An 18,085-nucleotide genomic window follows, 5' to 3' on the forward strand; every position below is an offset into this window, starting at 1 on the left:
AACGATTCTGCGCTTTCGAAGCACCTGACAAACGCGCTTCCTCCGACGTTATTCGACTGCCTTGAGAGTATACTTTTCCCCGATACCCTATCTATGATACTCAAAGCTCCCTCTCGGCTTTTTTCCTCGAGTGCTCCAACTTTTGCGGACGAGATACACTTTATTTCTAGATGGCACGAATCTGATTTTTCATAAGTGATATGCAACTTTCCAAGAGATCCCCTGCGGAGATGTTGCTTTCGCTCGCTTTTTTGGTCTGCGAGCACGATGTGTGCGTGTGGACTCGAGGCGAACGGATATTTCTGGCCTCTGTTTCTGCTGCGCTGTCGCTGCCGCTGCTGCTGTGCGTGACTCGAGCGAATCGCGCGACTCTTGCGAGTTTTTTTGTTATTTCGAGCGCTTCTCAAATCAAACCCGCTCGAGCACACGTGTGCGGGAGGTCATTTCTTTTCTTACACATCGTGTGTGGTATTTTGATAGATTACTCTTTTACCAAAACATCACTCTTCTCAACTTCTTCGGGCAAATGATCATAGAAACTTTAAAGCTTATTGGAAAATTCATATGATTAATTCTACTAGTATATGAGATACTATTAATATTGAATGTAACATAATGTTCAAGAATACCGCCCAAAAGCACAGCAGTACGGATAGATAAATCGAGGGAACGTTCGAGACAACTTGAAAACGAAAATACATTTTTACATATTCTTGTGTTTTGAAAAGATGAATGTAAATAAACTTATTCATACTTTCAACCTTTCCTGATTAGATGAATCATTTTATAAGCAATTACGAGTCAAAAATAATAATCATTTAGAACTCAACCTTATCAGTTGTGAATTATTGATAATTTACTATTTTTGCAGCAATGACTTGATGACTCATAATATTACTAGTGAGATTGAAAAATGTAATACGCATTCCTAATTAAGTAGAACGCGTAAACGAGAAAACATTTTTAAAGTAAATTCCAAGCTTGTATCATCCTACCCGTTGCAACTTTCAACAGGTCTCATTAATTATACAAAAAATGTCATCGCCCTAGAGGTCGAGGGCCGTGCATCCCTCTTGTCGTCAGCACACTTACGAGTTTCTGTGCTATCCTACGTGCAGTACACCTAGAGTAGCAGGGTAAAAAGTACATATTAAACAAAGCAAGAGTAGCAGCTGTACTCGACGTATATCGCGAGCTTTAGCGACGATGAAAAAGATTGGGATACAAAACTTGATTCGTCTCGGAAATGTTTTCCACGTGAATGTGTAATTTATTTACATCGACTCCAAAATCTGCTTCATTCAAAATGAAAAACAATTTTCCAAATGAAAAAATTTTAATTGAATATGATTGACATTTATTACTCGTAAGCTAAATTTTCAACTGGTATATCTGATAAAATCATATGAATTCGATGAAGAGTGAATAAAAAAACTTTAAACCAAATTGTTCACTAATTAATTGAATTGTTAAAATTAAGTCTTTACTTTTAGTTTTTTGGACGTTTGTTCATTATATTATTTTGTCTTACATGAGTCAAATTTGTGATTGTAAAAAAGGTTATTTGAAATCATAGTACGCACTTGAGGCAAATCTGCCGAATATTTATCAGCTGTTCTGATATACGTAAGAAACACATTTTACGTTTGTAAAAACCCATCAAAAGTTATATAAACCAATGTACATGGCACTGAAGTAGTTGAATGTATCTCATTTTGGACGGAAAGAAATGAGTGTTCAGAAAATAACGTCATTTTACTGCGTAGATGCTCGAAAAATCGTCGCAATCTTTTATCATTGGTTCAGCGTATCATTGCAGTAGTCGCATTGAGAGAGCCTCACCGTCGTGCATATTCAATTGCACGAATAGCATACACTGTTAGAGGCTCAATGGTTCTGTTAAAACTCAATGAAGACGAGATGAGCTGCTACAGATCAGAGAAGCTTTTATTCCCTTGGTGCTTTTCAGCAAGCCCACGTAGCCGTTTCTGCTGAGCTCTCTGCGGGCAACGACCGACTATCATTAAAGCATGCGCGCCGCCTTTTATATCATACAATGTAGAGTACGGTATCAAAAAAGTAGCAGGTTGGACAAGCTTTAGCATGAAGTAGACATTTAAGAAAAATTCACCACTACCCGAGTGTGATGACCGACACGCTCAAGAAAATAATATCAATTTCTTCATGCATCAATTCACAATAGTTTTTGGATGGGACTATTTTTGAAATCGAATAAGTACAATATGAAAATTTAACTACTTGAATAAATAAATGTTTTATTATTCTTTATAGTCATTAGAGAAAGGAATTTTTAAATATTGCGATATAGTTAAATTTTATATATGATAAGAATTTACTGCATATTTTACGTGAAATGTTTCAGCTCACAATAAATTATTTACACAACTCAGATTGTTGTATAAAACTTACTGTGTAAGACTTTTGCGATCCATTGATACAATTACTTTGTACATAACACGTTTAATTGAAATAGCAATTATCGAGGCGGGCAAATAACAGATGCACATGCATCAATATAGAAGAATTTCTGTACAGGACGCTGCACTGTTTTGCTGCAATAGGAAAACTTTTTATTCGAGAAATGCACAAGTGCGAACTATTGAAATATTTGAATAAGCGATGAGCGAACAGCTGAATTCCATCTTGAAAAGTAACATCGGGGGAGCACGGGGGGAACCCGCGATGACTAATAACAACATCCCGCGATACATATTTTTCTCCTTTTGAAGCCGTGAAATCGTGAGAGATAGCTCGACACGAAGGCTTTTGCCAAGGTCAAAAACCTCCCGACCACAATACACATGGCATTGTTATTACTATTATTTTCTGCACTCGGGGAAAGAGTTAAATGTAAAAAAGATATACATAATAACTCGTTCATGACGGTTCTGACAAACGCCATTGACACGAGAAACTGACTCTACATCGTGTATGTTATTTAGCTACACAAAGCAAGATACTTAAAATGAATGTGTTTATTCGAGTTCGCGAGTTTGTACCATAAGAAGAAAAAAGATAAGGAAAATTATTTTTACAACTATTCGCAATTTGAGATGTAACGGCATAAAAAATCAAGTATAAGGCATCGCGAAGAAAACTGTTATCATATGTCACGTCAAGAAAAGCACTGTATAAGGTGATACGACCGATGCGGGTGACACGTCTTTTGTTTTGTCACTCGAGTACTGTCAGTGCGCATCAGTTTACGTATTCATAATGCATCACGCAAATACAGTACCTTCGTATCATACCAGGAAGGTACCGTTGATACATCATTCCTCTTTCGGTCTTCGAACTTTCATTTTTGCATATTTTAGTGAATTGCCGTCGAAAATGGTGTGAAATTGTTCTATCGGATAAACTCTTGCAAAAAGAATTTACTCGACTTTTGAAACATTACTATTTCCCACCATATGTCGCTATTTTACCTCACATTCATTGCAATATGTTCAACCGAAGATATGTTATTCCTAGATGTGTTATTCTTCATTTTAAAAATAAAGAAAATATATTTTTTCTTTATTTTATATTAAATAAGCATAACAAATTTGATACATATTAAACAAATATAAAAATTTTTTAAACAGTTTCCAAATTTTGGAATTACCAATTATTACTTGGAACAATAGACGATTTTTCTTAAATATTTATGCACTTGGTATTTAATTAAATTAAATTTTAAATAATGTGTGGTGACTGGCGAGTACAATGAAGAAGTAAACCGTTGATTGTAACGCTTTTGATACGGATGATTCGAATGTGTACACTCTAATTGTGTCTGTCTCATATTCTCATGTTAGTTATAGGGGATTACAGACCGTTTGAAAATACAATTGTATGAATATCAGACAAAGTGACTAAATGCATTTAAGTAATCTTGAATGTATTTGACGGTTTTATGATTGACACTTGAAGTATGACAAATTTCGTCCACGTCCTCAATTTGAAATAGAGAAACAAGTTGTGAATAAAATGACAAAAAAATACGACTGTCATCGAAACGAGGGGAGCAGATGGAGGAATACATATACAGCACACATATGAATATCATTTACAAAACACGAAGAGCGAGTAGAGCGAGAATAAAATAACAAATAAGCGAGAGCCAGCAGCGCCGAGTGCTTGGGTAAATTTTCACACACTTAGGCATAAGTATGCATATTATACTGCATTGAATTAAGCGTTTGAAGGAAAAAGTGCTGTGTTTTATGTAATTATTGTCGTGCATTATAATATAAACTGGTATAGGCGAGCTTGGCGCGAACAGTCGGTATAACGCGCATAAAATAACAAACACACAAGAAGAGCACACGATGAATGTAAATATAAGCGCTACCGTGTCGGCGCGCCTCCTGCACTTTTGCAGTCCGTTTTCGTGCCCAGACGTACACGAGGCTAATTGAAGAGCTCGGTGCATAAAAGGTCAACCATCTCTCTCTCTCTGTTTCTCTCTCTAGCTCTTTCTATGTTTTATAAATATTCTTAGAGCACGTAAGTTCACACTCGTATATGAATATGCATATGCATGTGTAAGCGAGGAGTGCGCGCAGCCTAGCGTCTTTACTTCACTTGCACTTATGCTCGGAGAGAGCAAAGCCCAATTATCTGTCCTTCCCCACATCGGTTGCGGGCGCTCGTGTGTAGGTATATATGCATATACGGATAAAATGCTCGTGGATGAATGTAAGATAATGCATAACGACACGGTAGTGCGGCGCGTCGTACATAAATGGATACGGATAGGTATATATAAGAAATATACTCGTACGCATGTGTGTGTATAACGTAAGTAACTGCACAAATGTGTGCGTGACGCACTGCTGTATATGTATATAGGAAAATAAAGTAGTCGTGCGCGCTCGCGAGTGCAGAGAGCGAGGGACATGCAGGTCGTACGAGTTGGATTATGCCGCCTCGGATGCGTATATATTCGCTGCATGCGTGCGACTCGCTTATGATGGCTCGCTCATTGGATCATGCAGTCTCATTGGATTCAACTCGTTGTGGGAACGTCCTGCCTCGCTCTCTGCAGCCGATGTATATATACATGTGCAGCGCGCGTCGGGCTCGCATTTGCTTATAATATATATCTGCAGCGCAAGCTAGCTGCGTGTTTGCTTATACTTATATTGTGCAGGCGCGGCGTCGTGCCGTACTATACGGACCGAGCGCGCGTCATCTGCAACGAGCTCGCGCTCCGATCCTCGTGCTGGCCTACATGCCGCCTCGCTCTCTCGTCTCTCTCACATACGTATACGTGCGCTTTCCATTACATCGTGCTTCGAATTGATAATAAAATCCCCCGAACGAGTCCTTTGGATCCTCGATCTCTTCGAGATTTTTTTGCTAGATCCTCGTCCTCTGATTTCGTTTGTTTCGGCAAGAATTGAATGCCCCGGCGCGGTGTACCGTTGTCCTCGCGATTGGGGGCGAAAAAAAACTTCCGCTTTGGGCAAACTCGCGGAATATATCCATCCGTTGCGTGCATATAAGTAAATAAACACGGAGCCTCGCCGATAAAAATCGTGGCTCGCACTGTGTTAGTCCTACAATTAGTAAGAGGTTAATGACTGCTCCTCGCGCGTCTGTTGAGTACAAAATGCGCACGGCTCCAGGAGTGCAGACGCGACTCGTGGTATTCGCGACTGAGCCGCTTTTCCATCGTAATGTTGTTGTTGTTGTTGATTCTTCTTCTTCTTCTCTTTTTTTTTATGAGAAACTATTAATGCACTGACTTTTTGTGCAGTTACTATGGTTTTAGAGCGGCTGCGTGTGGCTTGTCAGCGCGCAGATAACACGCGAATCACCGAGGAGTAATCTCTCTTTACCGTGCTAACGGCTAATTACAACTGAGCCGTGTATGCGTTCTGTTGTTGCTGCTACCACCATACGTCGCGCTCGTGTGTCTACTATTCATACGATACGTAAACTATATATAGTTGGTAATTAGAGTGAATGCACTGCTGGCCCTGACAGTCGCTATTGTTTTATACGCCAAGTCAGGCCGCTATGACGACGTCTATATGCGAGTGCATCAACGGAGGATGCACACACGCGCCGCCACTTATGGGCCAACGTGCCAACTGCGCCGAATCTTCTCGCTGCCGACCTTTCGTGCACCACACCTGACGTTTACCCGCAAAGCCGCAAGGGGAAGCCTTGCAAGTATGTTCAAGTGCACCTCCAACTTATTGCGTAATTGGTGTACATCAATCATCCAAGACTCGTAACTATATTTTCAAAGTCGAACGTAAATAAACTTCTAATTGGGGCGAATGATTCAAAGACTTCGTACAGTTTTTCCTACCTCTGCATGTAACAAATAAGAAGTAAGATGGGCCTAGTAAATGCATCTGAATGATTGACTGCAAAGCAAGAAGACATTTGCATGGTAAAAGATTAGCTGCTATTGCAGCTCGAATCTTTTTCGTCGAGTCGTTCTTTGTCGCTGGCTCGTCGCGTTCGTACTCTATAACACTGCAGCTGCAGATTTCGCTTTCGAGCAATAGAGAGTATGCATGTATAACTTCCACGTGCTTTCCCACAAGATACATGATACAGTCCGCCCTTAAGCCCATTCCGACTAGCCGTATACTTTTCCATCCTATCTCTACTTCTCTCTTTCTGCCTCGTGCTGTTGCTTGTCGCGCAGTGCCGTATTCTCTTCTGTGCTCCTCGTGCTCGCTCTTGCTCTCTCTCTCTCTCTCTCTCTTCTTTTTATCAGCTCGCGGCCCCGAGACTCGATGAACTTTGCTTTCTTCGCTCCGCAGAATTATACATAGGCAGAGCTCGCGCCGTAAACTCTGTGCCTCGTGTTTTGTGTCGGCTTTGGCCTCGCACGAGCTCGTGTGCGCGCTCTTATACACAAAAGTGCCAGGCCTTTTTCAAATGTAAAATACTTTTCTGCTTTCTTACGTCTCACTGCGCTGCCTTCTTCTCTTTTCTTGCCAGCTTAGAAAACGACACAGACCAGTGAATATATAGGCATTGAAAATACACACTTCTCCGTGTTTTTTATCTTAATTAAACTTTTTTTTTTGCAAACTTTATGAATTACTTCGGAGTTTCCACTAATTGATTACAAAACGTATGAATTTTTTAAAAGTCGTTCATATTTGCGCAATACCATACCTGCATACGTAATAAGTGTACTTGAAGAGCACGTGAACAGCTGCTTCGTACGTCATAAAAGAGCGTCTCATGCCCCGGGCATTCATCTTCACTTTCGTAAAATATGCACGCGACCGTTCATCATGCTTGACCGCAGACTATAACTTCATTTTACATGAACAGCTTTAGCTGTAACTTTTTAATTTTCTCGAGAAGATAATAATTCTCAATACTGCATGTGAAAAATGTATTGATAAGTAATAAGCTGCAGTCAAGCAAGGCAAAATTAATTATTCATTGGTGCAACAGTTACAGCATCAATACCTTCTTTAGTAAATCATTCATCATGTAATGTACGGGCAACTGCAAAATTTCCGCAACATTATTGCTAGACGGTACCAGACTCGTCAACTAAGGCTATCGAACCGGATAAATCGCCACACACTGAATTATGAAAAAATGTCGTCAGTCATCCGAGTTTTGCTGCGAAGCGTAGGTTTCGCTGGTACTCCGGCCATATCCATAGCCATATTGTCTATAGTTGAGCTATTGGCGTTGTTTCACGGCCAACTATGCAATGCTTTCTCAACGGCACGCGCCGGCGCGAGCGCGCACGAGCGCGACAAGGCGCATTCTTTCCGGCGTGGGACGAGAAACGAAGTATTGCTAAACTGTTGCAGTGTCTGCGCGGCCGGAAGTCGATCAGAAAAAGCCGTCGACCCTTTATACGCGATCCAGAAAGTATCTCTAATCGACACGTCGACGGGTGGCACACAACAACGAGATCCAGCGGCCGAGCAAATTAAAGTTCTCATAAGGCATTGCACGGGCAAGGATGACTGCACGTAGAAGCCCTCGCTGAAATTGCACATACGACGAGAGATATCCAAATGATACGGGAATGATGCAGCCATTGAATCGACTGACGAGCCCTGTGCCATTAAAGGAAAATCATTACATTAATTGAGCGGCGGTAATGGCGAGCAGCAGCGACAATGGCTCGATACAACATTGTTTTTTCATAAATGAATCTCACTCCCTCGTTTGATTATGCATTTTATATACATCGGTTGCCATTGTTCGCGAGCGTCTCAATGACATGAAAACAAGGGCTCGTGTGCATTTCAATTTTTTATTGACCAAGTGTTCGACTCTATTCACTTTGGTCACGCTCAAGCATTACCAGGAATTTTGGCGTTTCTCCCTCTTTGGCCGCGTCCGTGCGAGGCGACGATAACGCATTAATTCCAGCAATAAAATTTCCTGCCTGAATTTTTTTTAATGCCCGCTTCATCGAGTGGCAAGGTTGCTGCCGCTAGTGTGCCTTGAGTTTTGTCTCTCTCTCGGCCAGTCATGTATAATACGAAGAGCATCGACATCTTCACTCTGGAATTAGCATAAGCTCAAGCGACAGTGGCTATAATGTCAAGTGCCAGCATCGGTAATCTTATGTGCGCCAGCACAACGTGAGTAGCTGACAGTTTTTATTCTCATCAATTTTTATTTATTTTTAATCGAACGTACCGTTTTTATTTTGATCGACGAGTACGCTTTGAAATGTCTGAACCGAAAACAAGGAATATTGATGAAATAAGTAAAAACTATCCATCTACATTTTAATTAGAAAAATAAATCTAACTTTTCTTGAAAAATATATCTTATAAAGTAAAACTGCAACACTAAAATGCAGCAAAAATACTTTCATCACGAATTTACCAAGTAAAAGCAAGATAGGGCAAAACGTATCGAATCTGTGACGCAGGTGATTGTGTGAAAAGTCAAGCACTTCGTGAGTACGCGTGTACGATCGAACAAATGAAACAACTCTCGAGTTTAGGCACGAGCTAGTTTGCGTCAATCGTTGACACAAGAACAACTTCTCAGATTTTGCGTAACTAATCAAACAACAAAGGACTCTCTTTCACACTTGGGACGGAATGAGAGCAAAAATTGAGGCAAAAAGCACAATAAGCCACTGAGTTTATTTACTTCAACTTTTGCTGATGAATGAAACATTGCGTTTTTATTTTCAGATAATCAATCGTTTTATGAAGTTTTAATCTCGGTCATTGTCATATTTTTAAATTCGTCGAGTTATTTTTAATTCAATTATAGGAGTAATTGCTTCGATAAGGTCGTTTGCATCGAAGCAATAGGGTGATACTCAGATTACAAATATTATTCATCCAAAGTCGGTTATTGGAAATCAATAGAAAGGCCGCGAGGCAAGAAATGTCGTCGAGCATCTTTTGAGAGTCGCGAGTATACATGAAAGATCGATCGGACCAAGCGAAACGTCAGGTCAAGTTGCGATGGTTTTCCAAACCATTTGCTTCAACGTATAAAATTAATAAAGAGTAATGATACACGCAATGCACACATCGGTGGGCAGCGCAAAGAGTAAGAATTTGCGCTGGCATTACGTGACAAAAAGTTGCAAAGCTTCCGATCGGCTGAACAAGCTGTCGTGTCAAGTAGCCCACTGCATTACCTAGTGCATGTTTTCGAACGAGCTGGGAAGATCGTACCACTCAATGCTCTGCCATCTTCACAAGGAGCCGTTTCTATCGAGCAACGCGCAATATTTATTCCAACGTGAAAAGTAAATCAAGCGATGCCGGGGTCAAAAGGAAAGAAGAGAGATCTTTAAGGTTAAATGCAAATCGTCCAAAGCGGGGGATGTTCGATCGAGTACGTATATATGTATGCTCGACTCTGCTCTACCTGCGCAAGGTAGTACGATGATGTATGCGCATGCACGCGAGCGACCAAGCGGAGCTTAAGCTAATTATCCTCCGGAACGCCGTAGCGTCGTTTTTGCCTGCCCGTGTGATTTTTACTGTGCCACAAAAAGAGCGAGCTAGATCTGAGCCTGTACGCGTTCGCCTTGGCACGTAAAACATTTCGTACTGCCATGCAGTCTTATATGTAGTTTGCGATTTGGACAACGGCAATAGTCACGCCGGCGAAAATCCGTCGCAGCTTAAAAGCTATTCAATATTGCATCACTCGCTTGGCTCTTGTTCGCCGATATGCCAAGAAAAAGCGTCTCGGGTATCGATAAGGACTCGTTGAAAGTCACTCGAGTCAATACAAGTGACGATTTCAAGGCTCGAACTCGGACAGTCTATCAACGCGAAAGTAGAAGAAGTCGTCGAAAAAAGTACGACCGTGGCAACTCGAATCGATAAAGTGCCGTCTTGAAACGTTGGCTCGGCTTTTGTTCTTGTATAAGATTCGCGAGTTCTCTCCGTCGCTGTGCGAGTCGGATAATCGACCCTAATCATCTGCAATCATGCTCATTGTCACCACATCGTCAGAGCTTATGTATACAGATATATATCGTACGATCGTGCACATAAAGACTCGTTTGCAGCAATATGTCACGTATTGATAATGACGGTAGACGTATACGAGGAGAAGAGGTGATTCAAGGAATTGATTTTCTAACGCGAGCCAGTCTGCAGAAGTCAACGATGGCTCGGAGTGATGCAGAAAAAAAGTCGCTCTCTCGGAAGGAAAAGAAGGAAAAAAGTGAGTAGCGAATAGGCCGTGCGCGTTCGGGATAGATTGACCAATTGCGCGAGATATCGCAGCGGCGGCAGAGCAGGAATGCGTTATGAAACTGGAAATCCCAGACGCAACTTCTGATCGCAAACACCAACGGCGCGGAGCATTTGCCACATGTTTGCGGGGCTAGACGTTTATATAGTAATCCTATGACATGTATACACAGCCAGCCGAACACGTGCTGCAGTGTAAACTATTCGTATATCTAAGCACGAGGTTGCAACAAGCCGCTATACTCGCTGCGGAATATGTAGTAGTGGGCTGCACTAGATTCAGACCTCAAAGCGAAAGTGCCTGAGTCTCCGCGTCCGCGCGTGCGTGCGCGCCGTATATATAACTTTTATGACAATCTCAATATCATGAATTATTCGCCCGTGGACTTTGCTTCCTACGAATCATTGTGTTCGCGCTTCTGACCAAAGTTCTTGCGCGATCTTGGCCGCTCGCTTACGTAAGCCGAGGACGGAACCTTTATATTTTATAGCTCCGAGTTATATCGCGGGTCGCGCGACGTTAGAGCACATGCCACATTTTAATCCGTGAATATAAAGATATACGCGCGTAACGAATGTGTGCAGGTGTAGGCAAGCCGATCGATAACCTTTTACCTATATATTCGCGTACCTACATGAGCGCAATCTGCATACTCAAGTGCATTCAAGTACAAACGCCTGCTGTACATTGGTGTACGTCGTTATGCGAGACTCGTCGATACCAAAATCGTATCGGGGCTCAAAACTATAACTTGGAAAAACAAAAACAAAATATGACAAAAATAAATGTAGAGCTCGAACGAAAGCGATCCTTCTGTCGTAGACAAACATTTCGAACGCACAGCTGCGTTGCGTCACATTGCACGTTATTATTTTCACAACAAAAACATATCGAAAAACGATTTTTTTCCGAATACCCAGCGGACCTTCTTTATCCGTCCACCGAAACTGCTCCTATAGTAGCCCCGTAGACGCCGAGCATTTTCATCGACTTAATCTTTCAAGCTTTGAAAAGCTTGTGAGAGCAGATCGGGTAAGATTTATGTTGCTCGAGGGAAGAAGTGATTTACTAAGACTTCTAGCTCGCTATTTTTTTTTTTATTCTCTCTGCTACAAGTTAATTGAATAAATATTGCTCGGCTTACGCAACTCAATTGCTTATTTTAATTAGAATATATTTCATTTATCGACAGGGTTATTGTCGATGACGGTTGTGTCGATTATTATCGTGTAAAAAATCGATCAATGCTCGATTTACTTATACAAATTTTTTATTATCAATCGCGAATATTTCGTAATCAAAAAGAAATAAAGAAAGCGAGTTCGATGACTCTGAAATCTTAATGTCAAGTGCTTAACAGCAAGAATCTAGTCGACACACATGTATACAAGTACGTATTACGGTTGCGCATCTGTCGCCCGTCCTCTCGTATTCTCGAAAAAAGTGACTTCCATATAAAGTCTGCTGCAGCATCCATAAATAAACTCAACGAAGCAGCGATACTTGTCGAGTTGGTAACTCTATTTTTGAAAAACTTGCCGAAGTACATAGAAACTTCTTACAGTCGGGCAGCGCGACTGCAGCGTACAAAATTTTTCGGTTCCAGATATACCTCTCGAAACTTGATTGTTTTCTCGAGAGCATCGAAGGGCCACGCGGGTGCATCGGTGCTTTAAATTATCGAAACTCGGGCTTTGTTTTTGTACTGGCCTGGGTCTTTGCAGTCCTTTCACTCGTAAAGTTTTTCGTTTGCGCTCCGCGAGTACTTGAGTACATATATAGTTGGGTTGGTAGGTAGGTAGGTAGGTAGCTCGGTAGGTAGGTGGAGGAAAAGAAGAAGAACATGGACAGCGCTAAGGCGCTGGCGACGAGGACGAGGGCAGCCTCGGCGCACAGGAGAGTCCGTCGCGCCTTTTCCAGGATCTGGTTCTGAAACGGGTATAGGTGCAACGCGCGGGCACATACGCACACGGATACACACATACACTCGCGCGCGATATATATTGGTAAAAGAGAAAGAAAGAGACGGAAAGAGAAGCAAAGAGAGGCGAGAATAAGCGCGGCAGCATCGCATGATGCAGGACGCTCTCTGCATTCCAAGTCTCTCCTCTTTTTCTCGCGATCTCGGATCGGCTCTCCGCATGTGCTGCTGAGCACACATACACACACACGTGCATACATGGACGTATACTCGAACAGAAACGGGCGTACGGATCTCTGGTACATGCGCGAGCTCCTTGTTGTTTTCAGCCCGAATGGCGGCTAAAGCGTGTATCTGTATAAATGTATGTAAGTATATGCGCTATATATAATACGTGCCCCACGCGCCCACGCGCAGCAGCAGCAACAACGCCGGAGAGCGACGAGCGCGACAACATCGGAGAGCAGCTATATATATACACAACATACTCCGCGTATATCTGTATATCGAGCCATGGAAGCCGAGCGTGGAGTTTGGAGCAATGCGCGGGCGCAACCGGCACCGAGTCGCGCCAACACGAGCTTTGGCAACCTTGAAGCTTCCATTAATCTCTCGCGACTGATAATTCGCGACTATCGTAGAACGTTGTTGTTTTTTTTTCGCTACAATCGCGCATGCGAGTGCTCCTATTGTATGTGTACATGCGTGCACGGCAACCTACATTTTAAAACAAACTCGGCGCATCTTCAAAGTATAAAGCACGCCTGGGCAAATTGTCGCGCGAGCTGAATCTCGAGGCTGACTTATTTCATTCATGAAAGTATGCACAAATAAGAGATAGAGAGACGATACTTTTTGTGTCGAGCAATCATTGTCTTACGTGTACACAGAAACGACGAGCGTCGTTTATCGATCTTATCGCAGAAATGACGTATGCAACCGAATAGCATCACGGCCTGTGCTGTAAGCCAGCTGAATTGTGACGCGCACGCGACCTATACGTTATGACACAGCAAATAAGCAACTAAGCTCGCTTTACTCGATTTTTTGGCCATTATTGTTTCTCTCTTTGTGCGTGCCCGATTAAACGCAAATTTTCGATTCTGGACTCATGGATTAGCCAAAACAACATTTTGAACGGTTTGAAGACATTGATTTAGAAAAAAAGAAAAGAAATTCGTCAAAAAATAAAAAAAAATGATTAGATAAGATAGAGAAAGCGATTATGACAGTCTTTGTAAAGAAGACTGTCGTTATTAGTCATTGTGTCTTGAAAATAGCTCGCTCAAGAAGCCACAAACACATGTGACTATCAGTGATTCAGTTTCCATCGAGAATTATTGTTTTTTCAAAGAAATGTAGCACACCGAGAGAAATATCCGCATGGTAATTCTTGCTAAGGTAAAATTACATCAATCTCAGATACGATAGAAAACATCCGTAAAGAAAGTACTACTATACTGGCATACACACATTCTACGTTTGAAGATGCTCGAGAAACATGGTGATATCTTCAAATGTGGGCTTTAAAAACGATCACAACACATGGCCGCACTCGAGCTGTGTTACATGCTGTATACTGATAGAACGTACGAGGCAGGCAGATTGGATATTAGATAATAACAAAAAATGTACAAAGTCTAACTACCAAATGTAATGTACGGATGTGCGCGGCTAATAGTCGAGTAGTGTAAGCGTACACAGGCGCAGATGTGTGCATTATAATCGGGCAATCGAACGAACGACGACATACGCGACTCTCGAGGGTCGCTCCGACTGTCTGGCTGGTGAAATACTCGCACTCGTGCGTCTGAAAATGCTTCGGGTATAAAGTACTTGCACGTTGCGTCTATAATGTAGATGTATGTATGTGTATGTGTGCTACGTAGTAGTACGTGTCGTAGCGACTTGCACCCCTGTGCGGCGTGCGCCGAGCCGTAATACACGTCGCAAGTGCGGGGTAAGACCGCGCACAACAACAATAGTCGCGCGCGCACACACCGAGCCGACATGTATGCCTATTTCGAATATTATATGTGTACGGCAACGATCATCGGGGCAGCAACGTCTTTTTTTCTCAATGCCGCGCGCGCGCGCCAGAAGAGCTCGACATTCGACAATGCTCCTCGCTAAACACTCTACGGACAGTTGCGACAGTCGACAACACAGCAGATGCTAAGTGGCGCTTTTTTGTTAATTCACAATCGACCACCGGCTGATCCCGTGTTTATTTATTCCTATACGGAGTCGACGTTGAAGTCGCGCTCGATTCTTACCTCAAACAGTCGTCCTGAAGCCGCTTCAAATCGGCCATCTCGCACTCGAACTTGAACTTGGAGACCTCGCAGAGCAGGGCGTCCCGCTCGTTGATGACCTCGGCGAGCTCGCGCTGGAGCCGCTCGATCTCGACGTACTGACGCCCGATCAGCTGGTTTTTCTCCGAAATCACGGCTTCGACGTCGGCCTCGCCGTTGTCCAGGAGCAGCCCTTGGTCCTCGTTTTCCAGCCCCTCCGCTCTGCTCTGAGCCGCTAGCTGCTGTGCCTGAGACAGCAACGCTGGCGGCTGCTGCTGTTGTTGTTGTGGCTGCGGCTGCGGCTGCTGTGGTTGAATCGCGGCACTCATGATTCTTTTTTTCAAATATTATCAACGAACACACACAGATAAAGATTTCGAGAGCTGACTTTGATCTCGCTCTCTCACTGTCTCGCACAATTCACAAATAATAGCTCTCGTAAATATTTATTAAATACACTCATGCACCTATACGGTAAATTCGTCACTAAAAGGACAATTCGAGGCCAATGGAACGAATCGCTCGTGGAGTTTTAGAACCTGCAAATACCTCCAAGTCGACTGATTTACATAAAAAACGCGGGTACAGCTTATAAAACTTGCACTAAACATAAAGAACGAGTATTTTCGCGCGATTCACTGAGCCACTGCACTCTGCACACTGCGATACACAATCACCGAGGATAAAAATTGCAAAAACGAAATAGAACTCGATGTCGAGTATTGTCAAGTGTCGTCCTCGTTAACGAGCCGGCGACCGTTGAGCTGCATCTTGCATGGTTGGAACTCAGAGACACACGAACATGCAAAGGAGCAGCAGCCAAAATCGAGATTACGCGCGGCACGCGTCCTTCGAAAGCTTAGCAGCCTATATGAAACTTCTGTATTCGTGCTTTCTTCGCATTGACAATGCGTTCGTGCAGTTGCACCGGGCGACTGTTGGCGAGCTCGAGAGAATCTCGGAGTTTGGAACGAGAGAACACACGACGCACCGGGGGAGACCGGGAACGACGACGCCACGCCACCGCCGAGTGTAAACTGTTATATATACGATTGCCAATGCGGATTTAAAAAGTGGAGGGTCTCGTTCGATACGGAGCTGCTGTATTATACGGTATATAAATAGTCACGCAGTTGACGCGTACGGGTGGCTCTTTCGTAGGCGACTGCCGAAGTGCCGCCTAGCAAGTAGACATGTAGCCCCAGCATATACACACAGAGCGAGTGGAGGCAGACGCGCGCGCGACGCCTGTGCCGTATGCGAAATTGCGAATCGCGCGAGAGTAGAGGCCTCGAGTCGCTTCGGAGCAGTCGGCGGCAGTCGTATACGCGCCAGTCGGCTACTCGGGAGCACACATCGCTGATCTGCTCGCGTGTGTGTTGTGTATCATGTACATGCAGCAGCGCGCCAATTCGTTGACTGTATGTATATGTATTGCCGCCGCGACTCGCAATTTCGTTTCTCGAGCTCGAGTGCGACAAGGACGGGTTGCCGATGCTGCCGTCGGCAAAGTAGCGACTGACTACTACTGTGCGCAGCTCTCGCGCGTGCAAAAGCCCCACACAAATGCACACACACACGCGCACACATTCGTCGCGTACGTCAGTTCGACGTTATTACCGAACACGAGGACAAAGGCAGCTGACGGCGGCGCGCGAACTCGTTGCCTTGGTTACCAGCAGTGCTCGGCTGCTCTCGGCGCCTTCGAAACGTGCTCGAAGCGGCGCACTCGGCTGCAGTCGGCTCGGGCGCATATACATAAATGTAAGACGCCGAGCAGAGCCGTCTGCAGTGCAGCGGCCTCGAAATTCGAATCGCGCCAACCAAGCCGACGACTCACCATCTTATATATGATTCGCGCGCCGGCAAACATCTCTCTGTATGCTCCAACGGCTCGCGACGACGTTCCAATCCAGCGGCTCCGACTTAGCGCGAGAGTGACGCGAATTTCTCTCACTCGCCTCACTGGTGGCGCTGCAATTTTTACTGCCGTTTTATACTTGCATGCTCGCGCCTGTGTCGAATCGAACGAGCATCGCTACTTCACGATACCATCCCAACAGCTAATTAACAAATATTTTACCCTCGATGTCTGTCTTTGTACGAAAACTATAATGAAAATACACATAATTCAATCACGTGTAACCCAGCTTTTTCACCCCATTTATAATCTCATCTCTCTTCTTATTCGAGTTTACGTTGAATTTTATCGTAATACATTTAAACTAATTTCCGTTTATCACTTCACGTATTATCACGTAATGCTCTATCGTTAATAGTTTTCAAAGTGAACCTTTGGAATCTTATTTTTACTTGAAAAAAGTTTCACTCATTCCAAAAAAGCTCATACTCTTTACAGATCGACCTCCACTGCAAGATTTAATGGTAAGCGAATGGCTGACCTGTTTTTAAGCTTCAACGGATAAATTAGTGAAATGCTCATTTTTACTTCTCCCTATATATTCGCGTCGATAAAGCATCCACCCCAAGTGCGAGTAAAACATGTTTGTTTTTGTATAAAAGAGATCCAACTTATTTCCACACTAAAGTTGAAGTTATTTCAATGATAGCAATTAGTGTAAACGAATATACTGCTCTTAAAGCAATTTAATCAACAAAAATGTTCGTAATTTAATTGAAAGATTTACTTTTTATTAGTAAAAGGGATAAATTAGTGATAAAAATGTTTACTCGAATCCATTCCCTGGGTTTTAGAATGTTATTTTTAAGCCCCTACACTATTTTTTTTAATCTTATAGGTTTGTCAATAGATTGACTGAACCAATCAAAAGTGATTGCTCCATTCAATAGCCTTTTAACGATTTCAATTAATGTGCAAAATTGAAAACAATTGAAAATATGAAACGTGAGAATAATAGTGGCTAATTTTTTCGCGCTTGAAAGTAACCGGAATAAAGTGGGTAGAGGAGGTATCGCATGTTACAGCAGATATAATTTGAGCAATTTTGCTAGGAAAAATGTTACGTTGGTGTAAATGAAAGTCAAGAAGGATCCATTTCTGACCTAATTACGGTCTATAGCTTTCTTCTATTCCATACTCTCATTCTGTCAATCTGCATTTTCCTTATTCTTTCTTTTGTATTTCTGTACTATAGTGTGTGCTCGCGAGAGTGCGATCGCATGGGGCACATCACGCGAATCTTCTTGCATCGCG

General features: G+C 42.9%; 1 protein-coding gene across 1 annotated transcript in view; it reads right to left on the minus strand.

Moving 5' to 3' along the window:
- LOC106649871 (IQ motif and SEC7 domain-containing protein 1) overlaps positions 1-15,996 on the minus strand; it is an 83,884-nt gene extending 67,888 nt beyond the window's left edge. The window contains exon 1 of the mRNA XM_023461853.1: positions 14,893-15,996. Within this exon, the coding sequence (XP_023317621.1) occupies positions 14,893-15,239 (347 nt within the window). The 5' untranslated portion in view covers positions 15,240-15,996. The remainder of the gene's footprint in view (positions 1-14,892) is intronic.
- Between the last annotated feature and the right edge of the window lie 2,089 nt (positions 15,997-18,085).

This window comes from Trichogramma pretiosum, unplaced genomic scaffold (assembly GCF_000599845.2).
Source record: "Trichogramma pretiosum strain Unisexual culture from Peru unplaced genomic scaffold, Tpre_2.0 scaffold12, whole genome shotgun sequence".
NCBI lineage: Eukaryota > Metazoa > Arthropoda > Insecta > Hymenoptera > Trichogrammatidae > Trichogramma > Trichogramma pretiosum.